Source organism: Staurois parvus, unplaced genomic scaffold (assembly GCF_062004578.1).
Source record: "Staurois parvus isolate SC_StPar_1 unplaced genomic scaffold, SC_StPar_1.0 ptg001200l, whole genome shotgun sequence".
In the NCBI taxonomy this organism is placed as follows: Eukaryota; Metazoa; Chordata; class Amphibia; order Anura; family Ranidae; genus Staurois; species Staurois parvus.
The window spans coordinates 3211309-3231355 of record NW_028318996.1 but is presented as its reverse complement, the minus strand read 5'-3'; the positions used below and the strand labels follow the sequence as shown (position 1 = coordinate 3231355).

Sequence of the window (20047 nt, the reverse complement as noted above, 5' to 3'; positions counted from 1 at the left end):
AAGATGAAAAAACATAGTCAAACTTAAATCTAACATTGGAATGTGTTTAGAAAACCTTGGTACCTGCTGAAAAGTCTCTTCAACATAGAGCCCAATTCCAGCAGTTCTGATGAGTGTAAGGAAAATACCTCAGCATTTGCAGTATATTCTCATCAGATCTAAAGAAGTTGCTTGTATAATCTAAGAGACCTCCAGTTGAATGTGACTAATTACTACTAGCTATATCACGACCCGGATGAATGAGACCTTTCACAGACAATCCTCTGCAGGACTCTTGCATGGTCTTCATAGAAAGTGATGTTCATTATTTTGGATACCACATAGAAGAAAAGTGAAAATATATTGTTTATTATTAGATAAACATACCAGTGTTTTTCAAGTCTCATTTATGAAATGAAGGTTCTCTGCCTAAATAAATGTTAAGTATCATATGGTGAAGGCTGAGCTGTTATTTCATGTATAGGTGTAATTGTCAACTATCTGCACTGTACTTGTATCTGTAAATGGCAACATTAAACCAACTGGCAATAATCTAATGTTCCCTTCTAGCTCCATATCCTGACACTGATGTCTGTGGCCTCTCGCATCTACAAGCACCCCAGCCTGAGGAACTCTGTGAACTTAGTCGTGGTAAAAGTTCTGGTAGTGGAAGATGAAGATGCTGGTCCAGAAGTGTCTGACAACGGTGGTCTGACGTTACGGAACTTCTGCAGGTGGCAGCAGAGGTACAACCCATCAAGTGATCGCCATCCGGAGCATTACGATACCGCTATTCTCATCACACGTCAGGTATGTGACCCCTAGCAATGACACTTCCTAAAGACTGAGCTTCCAATATACAACACATCAGGCTCAGAATATCACTTACATCTATTCCAGAACTGACTTGCTGCAGTCTAGCCACAGACTCTGGAATATGATACGGTGTACAGGAAAACCTCACAGGCAAAGCACTTCTCTTCTAGGCTGCACTGCTAATCAGGGATTTCACACAAATTATTATTTTACTAATTTATATTGTTTAACGAGAGATTGTACCTATATTATACTCACTCACTCAAATGTTTTGTGCACAGTATCAACTTGCTATATTTACCTAATTCACTTAAGAAATTATTTTTGCCTTGGCAAAATGTAGCAGGGGATGTAGCAGTCCTCAAATCATGACTATCTATCCACTCGCATGATATCTTGGCAAATGTAACATGTTTAAAGTATATGTACGCGCTTGCTGCAGTTACCCCTATAATGTAGGGCCTCCAGCTCCCCCCTGCTCATCTTATTCCTGTTACATTCTGATTGTACAATCTCCATTGGTGCTACCAATATACAAGTACCAGTGAGGACATGTCTGATTCGATATAAATTGCGTTGTCTGGGCCTCTGCATGTGCTCTATACTCTTATTCATTGCTGTGAACATATAGACCAGAGTACCTGTTTTAATTACATTGTTTTTACACTGAGGGTCATCAGACAGCCTCCAGGGACCCCCTAATACAAGCCCCTTAACATTGGTAGCCAGTGTAAAGGATAACAAAGCGATACAAATTCTGCCCACTTCAATCATTTAAAATTTCCAAGCAAATATATAAAAAGCTGCTAGGCACAGACTGTGTGGACTCCCTATTATAATATGGGGTCCTCAGTGCTTGTGAAATACAGAAATAATAAGTACAGCGCTCTATATATAAATCACAATACACTCAAGTGCAGAAATAATGATTCAAAACCCCTGAGAGATCCTGATTTTTTTGAAAGAAGTACTTTTTATTCAACATCCCATTATTAATATACTGATTTATATTCACTGTGAATTCAATTTATTTATATTTAAATGTAAAAATCACTATTCCATTTTTTGTGGCAGGACTTTTGTGGACATGAAAGCTGTGACACGCTGGGAGTAGCTGACATTGGGACCGTGTGTGACCCCAGCAAGAGTTGTTCTGTGATTGAAGATGACGGACTACAGGCGGCCTACACCCTGGCCCATGAGCTTGGTAAATGTCCTTCTCTACCATCCAATTACTGGTCTTACCTGGGAGATTAGCTATCACGCCAAATGAGACTCATCAGATTTTTCATTTCAACACTTTCCTAAAATATTATCTTTTGTTACGTCTTTGTGGCCTATTTTTATCTAAAATGCAGTGCGAAGCATGTGAAGCAGTAATATTTATAGTCTCTTGTGGTATTTGATAATAAGGTATAAAATAGCTGATGCTCAGGTGTCCTCTGTAACAGGCACTTGGGGCCTTGGAGACAAAATCTGCTGGATTTGTCATCATAAAATAATGAAGCTCTTTCTTTAGAATGTTGATGGAAATCAACAAAACTAGAGGAAACACGCATTCAAATTTCATAAACAAATTGTGTCTCTGGGTGGACTAATCCAGGAACCCCTGGGTACTGAGGACTACAGCATTGCACATTATTTACTTCACACAATCCCATGTTGTACAACAAGGGCAGCTCCACCAAACTGTAGTATAACCCCTTGTAGACTTTCTCAAACAACAAATGGTAACACCTAACACCATGTACAAATAGTAAGTGTATCTGAAGACAAGTTTTTTTTATTTTGGATGGGGTATAGAAAGATTAGAACCCATGTCAAGTTTGGGAAAATACAACATTTTACAGATGTCTTCAAGCTGGGAATAGAAGGGAATCTTCCAATGGGGGCACTTGTTGGGATGACAGGGGTTTTAACCCTTTCTTACACTATCCAAACCGAGAAAAAAACTTTGACTTCAGATATACTATACTGTAAAGTGATTCTAAAGGATATATGTTGTTGTTTTTATTTTTTTAATAACAAATATGTTATACTTACGTGCTGTTTGCAATGGTTTTACACAGAGCAGCCCCGATCTTCCTCTTCTGGGGTCTCCCGCTAACACTCCTAGTTCCTACCGCCTGCAGAGGGCCCGATGGCAAGCTGCTTGATTTGGGGGCACTTGTGCAGGCTTGATTCCAAACCGCTCTTTGTGTATCCATTGATACACAGAGTGCAGCTTAGCCCCGCCTTCCTGTTCTCTCTTCACTGGTTGTGATTGACAGCAGTTGCAGCCAATGGCTCCCACTGCTGCCTCTAGGTGCAAGAAGGAGAGTGAGGAGAGACGCTGCTTTCGTTCACAGCACTGGATCAAGATTGGGTTCAGGTAAGTATAAAGGGGGGGGAGGGGCTGCACAGAGAAGGGCTTTTTTTACCTTAATACATAGAATGCATTAAGGTAAAAACTCCTTTTACTTTTAAAACGACGTTAAATACTTTTTAAATATCATTCAACCATATTAGCAACATATTAAAGTACATGTCATTACATTTGCCGCCAGTCACCATACAGCTAAATGCCTTTACAATCCTGGAAAAAATCTACAATTCTTGTAAAAAAATAAAAAGTATGTCTGGAATTTATACAAGACACATTGCTGAAATGATATGACCAAGCTCTACCAAGTGTTTCTGCAGGAAGGGAAATACTCTGCTCTTTTCTGTGAACCAGTAAAAGCACACTATTTACCCCATCCCACTAGCCATACACATATATGTGGAAGCACAGAGATGGCCCGGTATTGCTTTATGCTGGAAGCATGCTCAATAGTGTGAAAAAAGAAAAGTAGTTGCACTTCAGGACAAAAGCCACAAATATTTATTAAGTGATCCGATGCAAGGCAGACCACCTGAACTATACCCTTTACCATGTTTCACCTTTCATTAACTTAATCATAGAGTTGAGGTGATCTGCCTTGCATGCGATCACGTAAACATACTGGTGGCTTCTTGATTACAGTGCCCCTTTACAGTGCAGTTCCCTTTATATCACAGTGTCCCTTTACATTACAGTGCCACTACCAATGACAGACCCCTATCACAGTGCCACTTGCAATCATGAAAGTGCCCCCTTTCTCTCTAATCCCAGTGCCTCCCAAATATTTAAAAAATAGATGGCCCAATCCAGCAAAGAGACATCCCCATCCAGCAAAGAGACCTCACAATCCAGCAAAGAGACATCCCCATATAGCAAAGAGATAGCCCAACCCAGCAAATAGACATCCCTATCCAGCAAAGAGACATCACAATCCAACAAAGAGACATCCCCATATAGCAAATAGACTGCCCGGTCCAGCAAAGAGACAGCCCAGTCCAGCAAAGAGACAGCCTAATCCAGCAAAAAGACAGCCCAGTCCAGCAAAGAGACATCCCCATCCAGCAAAGAGACATCACAATCCAGCAAAGAGACATCCCCATATAGCAAAGAGATAGCCCAACCCAGCAAATAGACATCCCCATCCAGCAAAGAGACATCACAATCCAACAAAGAGACATCCCCATATATCAAATAGACTGCCCAGTCCAGCAAAGAGACAGCCCAGTCCAGCAAAGAGACGGCCTAATCCAGGAAAAAGACAGCCCAATCCAGCAAATAGACATCCCCATCCAGCAAAGAGGCATCACAATCCAGCAAAGAGACATCCCCATATAGCAAACAGACTGCCCAGTCCAGCAAAGAGACAGCCCTGTCCAGAAAAGAGGCAAGCCCAATCCAGCAAAGAGACATCCCCATTCAGCAAACAGACATCCCCATATAGCAAAGAGACTGCTCAGTCCAGCAAAGAGATAGCCCCATACAGCAAAGAGAAAAGCCCAATCCAGCAAAGAGACAAGCCCAATCCAGCAAAGAGACAAGCCCAATCCAGCAAAGAGACAAGCCCTATCCAGCAAAGAGACATCCCAGTCCCGCAAATAGACATCCCAATCCAGCAAAGAGACATCCCTTACTGGCAAAGGGACATTCCTGTCCAGCAAAAAGACATCCCAGTCCAGCAAACAGCCTAATCTAGCAAAGACACATTCACATCCAGCAATGAGACATCCCAATCCAGCAAAGAGGCAAACCAGTCTAGCAAAGAGACAGCCCAGTCCAGCAAAGAGACAGCCCAAACCAGCAAAGAGACAACCCAGTCCAGCAAAGAGACAGCCCAATCCAGCAAAGAGACATCCCTATCCAATAAAAAGACATTCCAATCGAGCAAAAAGACATTCCAGCCCAGCAAAAAGACAGCCCAGTCCAGCATCAGACAGCCCAGTCTAGCATAGGGACATCCCAATCCAGCAAAGAGACAGCCCAAACCAGCAAAGAGACAACCCAGTCCAGCAAAGACACAGCCCAATTCAGCAAAGAGACATCCCTATCCAATAAAAAGACATTCCAGTCCAGCAAAAAGACATTCCAGCCCAGCAGACAGACAGCCCAGTCCAGCAAACAAACAGCCCAGTCCAGCATAGAGACATCCCAATCCAGCAAAGAGACAGCCCAATAAAGCAAACAGAAAGCCCAGTCCAGCAAAGAGACAGCCTAAACCAGCAAAGAGACAGCCCAGTCCAGCAAAAAGACATTGCAATCCAGCAAAGAGACAGACCAATCCAGCAAAGAGACAGTGCACACCAGCAAAGAGACAGGCCAGTCAAACAAGTATATACATATTTTCTTATATTTTGTTATAACAGTAAGTGTTCACTGTCAATGGCAGCCTGGCACTCACTCACTTTTTATTTGGTCCGGGCCGGCTCCCTGTAGTGTCCTTGGCAGCAGCAGTAACACCTATTCAGCTTCCGCATCTGCTTTGCGTTTTGCCCCACATTAAGCACATGCAGCCTGGCAGCCCTGGCCCACCGGGCAGGATACCTGGTGTGCCCTATGGCCAGTTCGGGCCTGGTGACAGCCAATCATCACAGTGATCTCATCATCAGGAAGCAAACGAAACCCCTCCAAAACTTAAAGCCCTTAAAGAGCTGGTGGGAAGCTGGCAAGAAGTGGGTTAAAGAGACCCTATCAGGTCTCTTAAGAAATCAAAACATCAGTTTCCTGCAGTAGAAGGGTATTTCAGTCATTTCTCCATTGGCCCGGGACGGATATCTTCTCCCCATCCCAGAGGCACTCAACAGCTCGGGGTGTATCAGATACCTGTTTTCTCTGCCACGTTTGGTGGTTCCATCCTCTGAACCCCTACATCACCACAGGACACAGTAGTGATGTAAGGGTTGAAGGAAGGAACCACAATCTGAAGCAAAGGACACACTCCCAAGACTCATGGCAGCATCACATGCCAAAGAGACTGATGTACACTGCAGTGCTGGAACAGAGGTACAATAGAAGGCCTAGGTCACCTGAGAGGTGAGTATACTACCTCTTTTAATTCAGGGACCTGCCATTTTGATTTGTCTAGAAACCTGTCAGGGTCTTTTTATTCCATGTTTCCAAAAAGGGGCTCCTTTATAACAATTGGCCTGATTTCATTGCAATGTACTTTGCCCTATTTCAACTTGAAATTACTGCTCCGTTTTGTAAATTTGATATGCAAAGCTATAAAGAAAAAGAACAGTGAAGAGCATAAAAATGGCTACAATTACAATGAATGGAAACGTTCTACCTCTAAAAGAGATACATATTGCAGTTCCCATCCAGTGAAATTAATGGATTGCACTATTTTTAAGGTGGCATAAATTATCAATATTAAAATTTCAGGGAAATATCAAACTGTAAAAAAAAATTAATGGGTTCTTTTTAAGTGTCAGAATATGCAGATATGACCAGAGAGATTGCCCAGAGCAACCTTATAATTATAGAGTATTTTTGGAGTATGTTCTAAGCCAGGCCTTGAAATTTCCACTCGCCTGCTCGCCAATGGCAAGTGGAAATTATGGTGGGGGCAAGTGTGTCCCCCAGGGCCGTCTTGCTGAGCAGGCTCAGAGCTCAGGCTGAATCTGTCATTGGCACTGGGAGCCGTCAGACTGCTCAATAGCTGAGTGTAGTGAAAGCAAAGGAAGGAGTGTGTGCTGTGCTCTCTGCCTCCCCCTAGAGTGCAGTACCCAGCTCTATGAGTGCACAATGAAGTACTGCAACTTTTTATAGTGTGTGTGTGTGTGTGTGTGTGTGTGTGTGTGTGTACAGGTGTCTCTGTTTGTGTGTGTTTGTTGGTGTCGAGTAACTCTTAAAGCCTGGGTAGTAGCTCAGGACTTGAAATTTTAAGCCCTGTCCTAAGCTATATATCCCAGCAAACAAAACTAGAAAGATATTTGTGATGCCGTTCTGCAACTTGCAAAAAGCTCTCTCTTGGAGTGCTACAAATTGATCTGATTCCCCTACATTCAGAGTCAAAGTGTATACAAATCCAACAAACAAAAAATGTAATATATTGCAGCTTTCCAGTTCTAAAATGTAGTAATTGCATTTCTTTTTTTTTTTTCAGACTTTATTTTCCTTAACCCCTTCCCGTCGCCACCGCCTGGTCCTTAAAGAGGTTGTAAATGCAGGGAGGAAGAGGAGGCAGGCATTCTGATCATGTGACCGTTATAATTGGCAGTCACAAGGATCACATGATCAGAAAGCTCTCAATCACAAGTGTGCATGTGGAGCTTTCCGGTACCCAAAGGGAACTGTGCAGAGTGTGTACTCTCAGCACAGAAAATGTTTACATAGGGATGTATATACGTATATGTGGCCTCACAGCGTTAAAGCCCACCTGCTGAGAGGCCACATATATGCATATGGCCGGCGGGAACAGGTTAAACTATAACTAAAGGCAAAAGAGCAGACAGGTGGCGCAAACACCTAGTGCATTATCCAAGATGTATTCAAAAAAGGCAAAAACATACTCATAGACATAGCATGTGTATAAAGCTTTGCATAATAGAGATGGCCGCAACAACGGACAGGGTGTTCCGACTGTCAGTGTGGTCAAGATGCTGACGCGTTTCGGGGATGAATCCTTTTCCTCAGAGCTCATGACCAGCCTGTATGAAGGTCATGCTATAAATATCCTTGGCTAGATGCCTTGAGCAATGCTCCACCCCCTCTGCTCGTTAGAGGGGGTGTATAAAGTACTACGATAGGTAAAATACATGAATGACATAATTAATAAATATATCAATAGCAAGGATCAGAGTAGTAGAATATCACAAAACGTAACAGGCTGCAGATATTATATATTTGAGCATTTTATGCATAGTGGTCATGCTGAGGTGAGATACTAAGAATTGTTACTCATTATTAAAATAAATATGTGAACTGGCACTTATTGAATAGATATATCATAATATATCAAAACACTTAGTTAACAGACCAAAAGGGAGCAAATGTATTATCTGGGCAAGGCACATAAAACTGGCCCCAACATTGCAAGACAACAGTGCTCTGATTCCATACAACAATCCCATCTAGTATACACATGATCCAGACATCTCTCACCACAGTCACACACTATTATTATTATACACTTGTATATAGTTCTGACATATTCTACAGAGAACACTGAGCCAATCACACCAATGTCTGTACCAGAGGAGCTTATACTTTAATGCCCACCCACAGATACGCTATTGTTATAAATGTATATAACTCTAACATTTTCCAAGCTCCTGTACAGAGAACACTGATCCATTCACACGAGTCTCTACCAAAGAAGCTTACACTCCTACTTTGTTGGAATATTATAGGCAACATCATTGCAATATTACAATTACATGTGATTTCATTTCCTAAAGTGTAATTATAAAGTGTGTGATATAATATAATTTCAGGTTATTTTCTGATCTGATAAATCACTTGTCTCTTCAGCTCACGTCCTCAGTATTCCGCATGACAACTCCAACAATTGCAGGAAGGTGTTTGGAGATCTGGACAGACACCACTTAATGGCACCCCTCTTTCTACAGTTAAACAAGACCATGCCATGGTCACCATGCAGTGCCATGCACCTTACAGAGTTCTTTGACAGCGGCCATGGTAAGTGAAGGAAGAAAGACAATTATTTTCTGTGGTAGAATAGAGAAGATCCTTACAATGAAAAGCTTTAATATAATATTATTTCATCCATTCATACATCTTTCAGAAGATGCATTTGATTTGGGAAAGTCAAAAGCTAGGCACAGCTCCTAACTGTATAAGGCTGCATTCACACTTGAGCATTCTGTAGCTTGAAGCTCCAAAAAAGCTCAAACTTGAAAATCAATTGTTCTCTATTGTTCTCAGGCAGCATAGAGAACAATTGATTTTTAAGTTTGAGCGTTTTTGGAGCTTCAAACTTTAAGCTACAAAACGCTCAAGTGTTAATGCAGCCTCTGATCTTGCCACATGCCCCGTCCACTATTTCAGTCAGGACAAAAAACAGAGACCATTCATTTCATGCATCCAGATTTAGACACTTAAAATGGTCAACATAAAAAAGTATGATAAAACTGAAAGGTAGGTGTCACTACTAGTCTCACTATCTCAACAGAAGCAGGGGTGTGGAAATTTTTTAAAAAACTATTTTTGCAAGGGACTAAATAAGGGTCCCAATCTAGTTATCCCTCATGACCCTCTCCTTGTCCTGAATAAAACCAAAAAATGAAGGGTTGATGTTTTGTTAGGAAGATGTGCTTTTAGGAAAGTCTGGGGCTTTTAAAAACAAAAGGGGCTTTATGGTGACTTAAACTCTTAATGTTTTTAATATTGCGCTATTTATCTCCTCCTCACCTCCCTGCAGGTCTCCAGCACCGCACCCGGAAACTAGCAGGGAAGGGAGAGACCTTGCAGTGTGACAAGCACTGATTGGGTGCTCGTCAGGAAAGGGGAGTCGCCCAAGAGCCCAATCTTTTAACTGTCAGCAGAAGCGCATCTGCTGAGCGAGTAAATAATGCACCAGCCCCAATGAAAAAAAAACCCCAAAACTTTATTCCTGCAGGTTACCCTCACACAAGAAAACACTTGGGTGCTCAGTAGCGCCTGCTAAGGAGCCAAATCAACCTCTGGTGTCCACTCCGTTAGGCCCCGTTCACACCTGGGCATTATGGGTTTGTGGCAGAATCGCTGTGATTCTGCCCGCAATCTCAAAATACACTACAACACAGGTTTTGGTGACATTAATTTTAATTGCACCTAAAATGCAGTACGGTTTTCATGTGACAATCATGCCAAATTGCATCATGTGAAGCTTGCTGCCCATAAAGGAGCGGGAAATTCTATTGGGTGACAAGTTTCACCCAATACGACTTGCTGCATGACAATTGCGACAAAACTGCACCACAGTTTAAGTGCTATTGAAAACCTGTGTTTTGTGATCGCGGGCAGATCTGCCACAATCCCGTAATGCCCAGGTGTGAATGGAGGCGCCCTGGTTCACGCATGTGCCAATCTGGATGCGCTTTTAATGCGCAAAGATTCGCAAAACATGCTAGATATTAAGTGTTCCTATTGAGGTGGTTCACACAGATGCAATCCACATGCATTGCATTTTGAGTACCATTATGAAAAGGGTCCTGTGCAAGTTTGTAGCGGTGCGTTTCAGACTTGCAAGTGATTGAGTAGAGTGGCATGCAGAGATAAGTGTTCACATAGGATTGCTACTGACAGCAGTTTTCGCATTGAAGTAAATGGAGGGTGTTTTTGCATTGAAGTCTATGGGAGGCATTTTTGCATTGAAGTCAATGAAATGCAATTTTGCATTGAAGTCAATGGGACGCACTTTTGCACTGAAGTCAATTGTCCACAATAGGGCTAAATGTACAAAAAAACGTATCTGCCTGGCAGCGCCTGGAACTGCATATCTCGGGTGTTGGGCAATATTATTTGTGCATCCCTGAAAAGACAGACTACTAAATTCAGGAATATGTGGTTCTACTGGATTGAGTTCACCTGCACTGAGGAATTTAAATGATTATTAGCAGCTTAAGTTGGTGCCTTGGCTGAGCTGAAGGTGGGCTGCTAAAGTCTCTATACTTCTCCTGTGATTTTTCTATAGTGATTACAGCCCTTTCCCAGGCTCTACTGGTGTGTGCCCCAGCTGGTTGCACCCTTCTCCCCCTCCTTTGTCTTTGTTTATACACACCTACCCTTTTTAATCATTGGATGGGTATGCTTGGGTCCTCCCTGTAACCATAAAACAGGATGCACTTTAGGTGCATGATGCCACTTGCCATCAGGGTAGGACCTTAGATCTTCATTGCCTACATATGATGATTTTATAATCCCAGGTTCATCTGAGGCCCTACAGAATTCTTAGACATGTTGTACATTATTTGTTGTACACGGATTGGTTTATTTAGTTGTTGTTAGTTATAACATTGTGGTATAAATTATTTTATAAATCTTTTTTTGCAGAATTATCAAAGATATCAGCAGTTACATGTTTGTGGGTCACTGACTTTGGACTGTACTATATATAAATGTCCATGTGAAAGACATCACATTTTATGATTTATTCCAGGCACTGTTAAAGTTTGCCATGCAATGGAAATTGTTTTCTTATAAACCAATTTGTGGGTATTAAGGGCTGATTGATTTTTGAACGTGTGCTGTTTAGGCTTCTTGGTTCTCTCTCCTTCTCTAATAACAGTTATCTTTTGTATGCATGCAATAGAATGGCATGAGGAACTACATGTGTTAGAGAGGCATCGGCCCTATGGGTGATAGAGAGGTATAAGGTACAGCATATAATGAAAAGGCATGGGGTACTGCATGTAAAAGGAATAGAGAGTATTGGGGCACTGTCTGTAGGACAGTTTGTCTAGTTTAAACTACTGGATGTAAGCTCCTATAGGTAGAGGGGTGGATTTAATTAAGGCAAATTGACTGTACACTTTGCAAATACAGTTGCACTCATTTTCCCCAGAGCTTAGTAAATGTGGTGAAGCTTCACTTTATACAGAATACCAAATCAGGTGCAAGGAAAAAAAACAAACATTTTTGCTCGCACATGATTGGATGATGGAACCACATTCACTAAGCTCTGGGGAAAATGATTGCAACTGCATTTGCAATGTGCATAGTCTATTTTCCTTTCAGAAATCCACCCCTCAGTGACACAAGTACATAGGGAAAGTGGAGCCAATTGATTACACAGATATGCTCAATGGCCAATATGCACACAGCCCTCATCACATGGTATTAGTAAAAAAGAGAAATAAGTGGAGGTATATTTGTTATGAATATATGATTTTCCTGTGGAACAACACTCCAAAATTCTCTAGAAGAGAAGGAAGTGGCTTCAGTTGCATCTCTTCCCCCTCCAGAAAATAGGGTAGGAATGGTTTATGCACAGCTTATTAATAATGTCCATATAAAAGAACATTTGGGTAGCAGTGACCATAACATGATTTCATTTAATGTTAGCTGTAATCAAAAAGCACATACAGGAAAAATAAAAACACTCAACTTTAAGAGAGCTAATTTTCCAAGGCTGAGAGCTGCTCTCCAAGACTTAGACTGGGAGGGAATATTGGCATTGATGAACACAACACAGAAATGGTAGTTCTTCAAAACGGCTGTATGTGAACACGCTACAAAATATATTCCCATGGGCATATTAAAAAGGCTAAAAATCAAACTTATGCGGCTTATAGCCAAAGTTAAAAAAGCTATAAATAAAGAGAAAAGAGCTTTTATAAAATATAAAAATGAAGGAACGCTATCATTGTTTAAACATTACAAAGCATATAACAGAATATGTAAAAAGGAAATCAAGGCCACAAAAATTAAAACCGAATGACAGATTGAAAAAGATAGCAGGACAAACCCCCCAAAATTCTTAAAATATATTAATAGTAAAATGGTCAGGTCCGAGCATGTAGGCCCTATACAAAATAATCTAGAGTGAGTGACTGAGGACAAAGAGAAGGCAAATTTATTAAATACCTTCTTCTGCTCTGTGTATACAAAGGAGCATGGGGGAGCTCTTGTCCATAATGGGCATGGTATTGACACAGCTCCAGATGATCCACATTGGCTCAAAACTGATATGATCCAGAAATATTTAGACAAAATAAGGGTGAATAAAGCACCTGGACCGACATGGCATACACCCACGGGTCCTTAAAGAATTGAGCCTTGTCATTTCAAAGTCATTGTTTCTAATTTTTAGGGACTCTTTAATGACTGACATAGTACCACTAGATTGGTGTAAGGCCACTGTGGTGCCTATATTTAAAAAGGGATCAAAATCTTTACCAAGTAATTTTAGACCTGTTAGTTAAACTTCTGTAGTTGGGAAGATACTTGAGAGTTTAATAAAAGACCACATAGATGAGTTCTTGCTTGAAAAAAAAAAAAATTAAACAACAGACAGCAGGGATTCATGAAAGACAGAAGTTGTCAAACAAATCTGATTTCTTTTTTATGAGGAGGTGAGCAAAACCTTGGACAGAGGGGTGGCTGTGGAAATGGTATACTTGGATTTTAAAGCGTTTGACACAGTTCCCCACACACAGCTAATGTGTAAGGTAAAGTCCAGGCGCTTGGAAAAGTCAGTATGTAAGTGGGTAGGAAACTGGCTAAAAGACTGAATTCAGAGTAGTAGTTAATGATTCATACTCTGAATGGTCTAGGGTTGTCAGTGGTGTACCCCAAGGTTCAGTGTTGGGACCCTTACTTTTTAATATATTTATAAACAATATAGGGTCTGGGATTAAAAATCCCATTTCAGTTTTTGCAGATGACACCAAACTGTGCAGTGGACTAACGTCCTTACAGGATGTCTCCAATTTACAAGCCGACCTCAATGCACTGTGTAATTGGGCAACTATGTGGCAAATGAGGTTTAATGTTGATAAATGTAAGGTTATGCACTTGGGGGAAAGAATATGCATGCATCATACATACTGGGGGGGGGTACAACTGGGGGAATCAATGGTGGAGAAGGATCTGGGAGTTCTGGTAGATCATAAGCTTAATAATGGCATGCATTGCCAAGCTGTGGTTTCTAAAGTGAGCAAAATCCTCTCTTGTATTAAAAGAGGTATAGACTCCAGAGAGAGATATCATATTACCCGGTACAAATCATTAGTAAGACCTCATCTGGAATATGCAGTTCAGGTTTGGGCACCAATTCACAAAAAGGATATTGGGGAACTAGAGAAAGTGCAGAGAAGGGCAACCAAACTAATAAGAGGCATGGAGGAGCTCAGCTATGAGGAAAGATCAAAGGAATTTAATTTATTCTCTCTTGAGAAGAGGAGATTAAGTGGGGGGGGGGGGGGGGGGATATGATCTCCATGTATAAATACATCAGTGGTTCATATAGTGGACTCGGTGTAAAGTTATTCACCCTGATGTCATCACAGAGGACAAGGGGGCACTCTTTACGTCTGGAGGAAAAGAGATTTAATCTCCAAAGACGGAAAGGTTTCATCACAGTAAGAGCTGTAAAAATGTGGAATAGAGCCCATCAAGAGTTGGTTCTGGCCAGCTCAGTGGATTGCTTAAAAATGTCCTGGATTCTTTTCTAGATACACAGAATATAACTGGATACTAACATTTATAGGTAAAGTTGATCCAGGGAATATCTGATTGCCTCTCAAGGGATCAGGAGGGTGTTTTTTCCCCTGCGGGAGCAGGTTGGATCGTGCTTTGCTGGAGGTTTTTTTGCCTTCCTCTGGATCAACTGTGGGTGTGGAATTGTAACTTTTCTTTTTTTTTTTATGGTTGAACTGGATGGACTTTTGTCTTTTTTCACCAGCTGTATAACGTGGAACATAGAATTTTCTCTGGTTTGCTTTGGGTTCTGCCTCCACCATACATTGTAAGGAAATATGTCCCTGCAACCTCACTGCAATATGCTGGAGCCCTGAGAAGTTGAGCCATGTATAGGGGAGGAAAAGGGATGAGTAGTCTGCGTGAGCCACATATACAGTGCCTTGAAAAAGTATTCATACCCCTTGAAATTTTCCACATTTTGTCATGTTACAACCAAAAACGTAAATGTATTTTATTGGGATTTTATGTGATAGAACAATGCAAAGTGGCACATAGTTTTGATGTGGAAGGAAAATGATAAATGTTTTAAAACATTTTTTATAAATAAATATCTGAAAAGTGTGGCGTACATTTGTATTCAGCCCCATGGAGTCAATTCTTTGTAGAACCACCTCTCGCTGCAATTACAGCTGCAAGTAATTTTGGGGATGTCTCTACCAGCTTTGCACATCTAGAGAGTGAAATTTTGCCCATTCTTCTTTGCAAAATAGCTCAAGCTCTGTCAGATTGGACGGAGAGCGTCTGTGAACAGCAATTTTCAAGTTTTGTCTCAGTTTCTCAATTGGATTTAGGTCTGGACTTTGACTGGGCCATTCTAACACACGAATATGCTTTGATCTAAACCATTCCATTGTAGCTCTGGCTGTACGTTTAGGTCGTTGTCCTGTTGGAAGGTGAACCTTCGCTCCAGTCTCAAGTCTTTTGCAGACTCTAACAGGTTTTCTTGTAAGATTGCCCTGTTACTCAATCAATGGCCTATAGGGACAGTGGGGGGATTTACTAAAATTGGTACACACAGAATCTGGTGCAGCTGTGCATAGTAACCAATCAGCTTCTAGGTTTTAGGGCTCTTTCACTCGGGCATTCCATTTGTCCGTTTTTCATCTGTCCATTTACGGATGAAAAACATACGCCCATGTTATTCTATGGACTAGAGGATGTAAATGGATGATCATACATTTACATGCATTAACCACTTGCCCTCCAGAGGATATAACCCCCTTTCTGACCAGGCCATTTTTTTGCGATACGGTGTTGTTACTTTAACTGACAATTGCACGGCCATGCAACGCTGTACCCAAATGAAATGTACGTTGTTTTTTTCCCCACAAATAGAGCTTTCTTTTGGTGGTATTTCATCGCCTGTTCGGTTTTTATTTTTTTGCGCTATAGACAAGAAAAGACTGACAATTTTGAAAAAAAAAAAACTATATTTTTTACTTTTTGCTATAAACCATGTACGGTAAAAAAATTTTAAAAATCTAATTTCGTCCTACATTTAGGCCAAAAGGTATTCTGCTACATGTCTTTGCTAAAAAAAAAATCCTAATACTTGTAAATTAATTGGTTTACGTGAAAGTTATAGCATTTACAAATAGCAGTGTATATATATTAGAATTTTTTTCTCTTACTAGTAATGGTAGCGATCCGCGACTTATAGCGGGACTGCGACGGGCATTCTGACGCTGGGGGGAACTGACTTGGTGTCACTGACATCCGCAGTGACACCAATGCAGTGATCAGTGCTAATAAAAAGCACTGACACTCTACTAATGGTAGGAAGGGGTTAACATGTGGGCGATCAAAGGGTTGTGTGCTGTTTTACTATGTAGGCTGTGTGTGCTTTCCACTGTAAGCACACTGCTTTGTATGGCTCTGCTATGCAGAGCCATACAAGGCAGTGTGCAGAAAATGACAGGGGAGAGATCTCTATTGTTTACATACAGGTCTCTCCCCCGTCAGTAATACTCGGAGATCGCCAGGTGCCGGTGGGGAATCACCGGCCGGGACCCAGTGGTTGACAGCCGAGGCAGCTAATGGCAGCGCGGGTAGGGCACTCGCGCCTCCTACCTGGAACTGCAAAATCACGTATATATATGTGATTTTGCGCACCCGCACCGCCCTATAGCAGTATTTCTGCTATAGGGTGGAGTGGAAGCGGTTAATGCTCGCATCTGTTAACATCCGTTTTTTCGAACGAAAGAATACCCTATTTTTCTTCCATAAATAAACTGGAACAGACGAAAAACAGATGTAAACGGATGTAAACTAACATGTGGTCCATTTTTGCAATGGCAAAGGATGTAAAAAAACTGATGTAAACTGATGAAAAACGGATGTAAACTGATGTGAACTGATCCGTTTTTTTCATGACTGAGCTGACGAAAAAACAGAACGGACCCTGTGAAAGGACCCTTATGCCCCGTACACACTATAAGAAAATCGCACGAAAATTTTTGTACGAGGACCGATCATCCGATAATCGGATCGTTAGTACACAGCTTTCGAGAGCCGATCACGACAATTCATATGACAATATCTGAAGGGAGAAGCGCAAAAAATTTTCTCGTACGCTACTAGATTGTACGATTTTCATTTAATCAGTACAGTAGTCGTCTGAAAATACAATACAAATACAATACATGACATCACTTTCAAAATTCTTTTCTTTTATAGGAGAATTTTTGTATCTTTAGTAACCTTTTCACTTTCGATGTGAGACTAGCAGGCGAAAAGAAATGGGCGATCGTTCGTCCGATATTCTCATCATGTGTACGGGGCTTTATTGTCAAAGCTTAACTGAACAAGCTGAATTTAGAAGCTGATTGGTTACCATGCACAGCTGCACCAGATTCTGTGTGTACTAGATTTAGTAAATCTCCACAAGGGCATCTGAGATGTCATCACTGTTTGCTCTGCAAAACACAAGCATTTTTTGCTGCTTGTCTGCATATATCAGATCTTGGAAGGATCATAATTTAATATAACAACACTGATAAAACCAAACACAACCATACGTTACATACAGAGCAGAGCAGTGCAAAGTTTCAGAGGGTTGTGGTCCTCTTCTGCAGGACTTAAACTACACAAGTCCTGGGTAGCAGCCAGCAAGATTTGGAATTTGTCAGTAATTTATGAGGCAGCAATGTTAGAGCAGAATGTTCTCTACAACGCAGACCTGTCCCTCATGAGCGACAGTGAAAAAAGCTACAGGAAAGAACTTTGTGTTCCTCTGTCAGATCATCCAACAAACCGTGATGTTACATGGTTCCATGCCTGTGAAGGTGAAGGTGTAGAGATGGAAAACTATTAAAGGGATGTTATTCTGTATTATACCAGTTATTAGTAAAGCACAGGAAGATATTACAGCACCATTTTTTTGTGTGCAGCACACATCTGTGTGTGGTGGAGAGTATGCACTGGCAAGGTGCTTTGAGACAAAGGGCACCGCAGCGCACTGTGTTTAATGTGGCATGGTTCATTCAGTAAAATGCACATTTTACCGCATGTCACCACAAAGAACAGGTCTGATTAGAACTACAGAAGCTACAACTCACACATGTTTGTATTCTTAAAGAAAACAGTGGACAAAGCACCTTGGTCTCGTGATATACAGAATGTACTCGTAAGAGGAAAGGAATGAATTGCTTGTAAAATCCATGGTCAGAATAAAACAGGCTTGGTCAGATCAGGTTGATATGTCTTCACATAAATCAAAGCATTGACTGCAGCCAACAGCACATAGTATGGATAACGTGGTTCTGGGGGCACACTCTGATGAATGACCTGCGACCCATGTAGTACATTAGCCCATTAACCACACTATATGTACCATTTGGCTTTAGTCGTCATTTGATTTAAGTAAAGATTTTATGAGCTTGGCCTGATTGCACCTATTTTAGCCTGACTGTGGATTTTACAAGCAATATGTTCCTTTACTCTTGTGAGTACCTTTTTATAAGTATTTTATAATTACCAAGTACATATTTTTATGACAATGCAAAATGAATAGTATTTATCCAGCCTTATTGTCTCTTCTCATTTGTGGCGAGATCACACAGGTGGGATTTACTTAAACTGAAGCACTCGGAATCTGGTGCAGCTGTATATGGTAGCCAATCAGCTTCTAACTTCAGCTTCTTCATCTAAGCTTTGGCAATAAAACATGGAAGCTGATTGGTTACTATGCAGAGCTGCATCAGAATTGGACTCTCCAGTTTTAGTAAATAACCTCTACAGTGTCTGTATGGTGTAAGATGTATACTGAGATTACATTGTGTCTGAGTGGTGTAAGGAGGAGACTGGGTCATCAGCATCTGTAGCGTGAAGAGAAGATTTTGGGTGGATGGTGTCAGTTATGAGGAGGAGATTGGGGTATACGGTGTCTGTATTGTGTAAGGAGGAGATTTTGGGTGGACGGTGTCAGTTATGAGGAAGAGATTGGGGTGTATGGTGTCTGTATAGTGTGAAGAGAAGATTTTGGGTGGATGGTGTCTGTTATGAGGAAGAGATTGGGGTGTATGGTGTCTGTATAGTGTGAAGAGAAGATTTTGGGTGGATGGTGTCTGTTATGAGGAAGAGATTGGAGTGTATGGTGTCTGTATAGTGTGAAGAGAAGATTTTGGGTGGATGGTGTCTGTTATGAGGAAGAGATTGGAGTGTATGGTGTCTGTATAGTGTGAAGAGAAGATTTTGGGTGGACGGTGTCTGTTATGAGGAGGAGATTGGAGTGTATGGTGTCTGTATAGTGTGAAGAGAAGATTTTGGGTGGACGGTGTCTGTTATGCGGAGGAGATTGGAGTGTATGGTGTCTGTATAGTGCGAAGAGAATATTTTGGGTAGATGGTGTCTGTTATGCGGAGGAGATTGGGGTATATGGCGTCTGTATAGTTTGAGGAGGAGATCTGGGTATAAGGTGTCTGTATGGAATGAGGAGCTTGGGATATATGGTGTCTGTATGGAATGAGGAGGACATTGGGGTGTAGTGAGGAGGAGATTGTGTTAACACCGCAAAAGTCACCTTGCCCACACTTCCTTTGATTTAAATTTTGGGGGTTTTTTTACAAGGGTTGTTGGCTTAGATAAAGTGCAGTTGGTTGTTTTATGAATGCATTGGGTCTGTGTGCAAAAACAGAAATTTAACCCTACTGTGGGTCCACAACAATGGACAGCCATTATATCAGATTTGCCGCATATATCCCCTCTTACATCAGAGTTGTCCTTTACATTAGAATTCCCTGTCATAACAGAATCTCCTCTTACTTTCTCCTTTATATCAGAGTTTCCTTTAGCATCAGAGCCCCTTCTTACATCAGGAGTCTCCCCCTATATCAGAGCCCCATTTACAACAGTCTCTTCTTACATCAGAGTTATCCTTACATTAGAGTACCCCCTTAGATCAGAGTCACATCTTACATCAGGAGCCTCCCCTTACATCAGTTTCCTCTTACAGCAGAGTGACCCCTTATGCTAGAGTCCCTTCTTACATCAAAGTGCCCAACACCACTTAATCACTAGGGAACATCAATCCCTCACTGCTAGATAATACGTATTTTCCTGTATCAGTACACACAAATGAATCCTCCTTGCAAACTCCCAGATGCATTGTATAAAACATACTGTATTGCACAATATTCTTTGTGGTTGGTCAATTATAGCATCACACAGTAATCTCCCCCATTAAAATTCCTATAGGTGAAGTCACGATATTATGTGTCTCATAGTCATTTGCACCCATTAAAGAGTGAC

The 20047-nt window shown here is 41.3% G+C and overlaps 1 protein-coding gene across 1 annotated transcript in view; it reads left to right on the top strand.

Moving 5' to 3' along the window:
• Positions 1 to 20047, top strand: part of ADAMTS8 (ADAM metallopeptidase with thrombospondin type 1 motif 8) — a 63367-nt gene that overhangs the window by 13377 nt on the left and 29943 nt on the right. The window contains exons 2-4 of the mRNA XM_089660090.1: positions 550 to 789; positions 1870 to 2002; positions 8627 to 8794. Coding sequence (XP_089516216.1) covers positions 550 to 789; positions 1870 to 2002; positions 8627 to 8794 — 541 coding nt within the window. The remainder of the gene's footprint in view (positions 1 to 549; positions 790 to 1869; positions 2003 to 8626; positions 8795 to 20047) is intronic.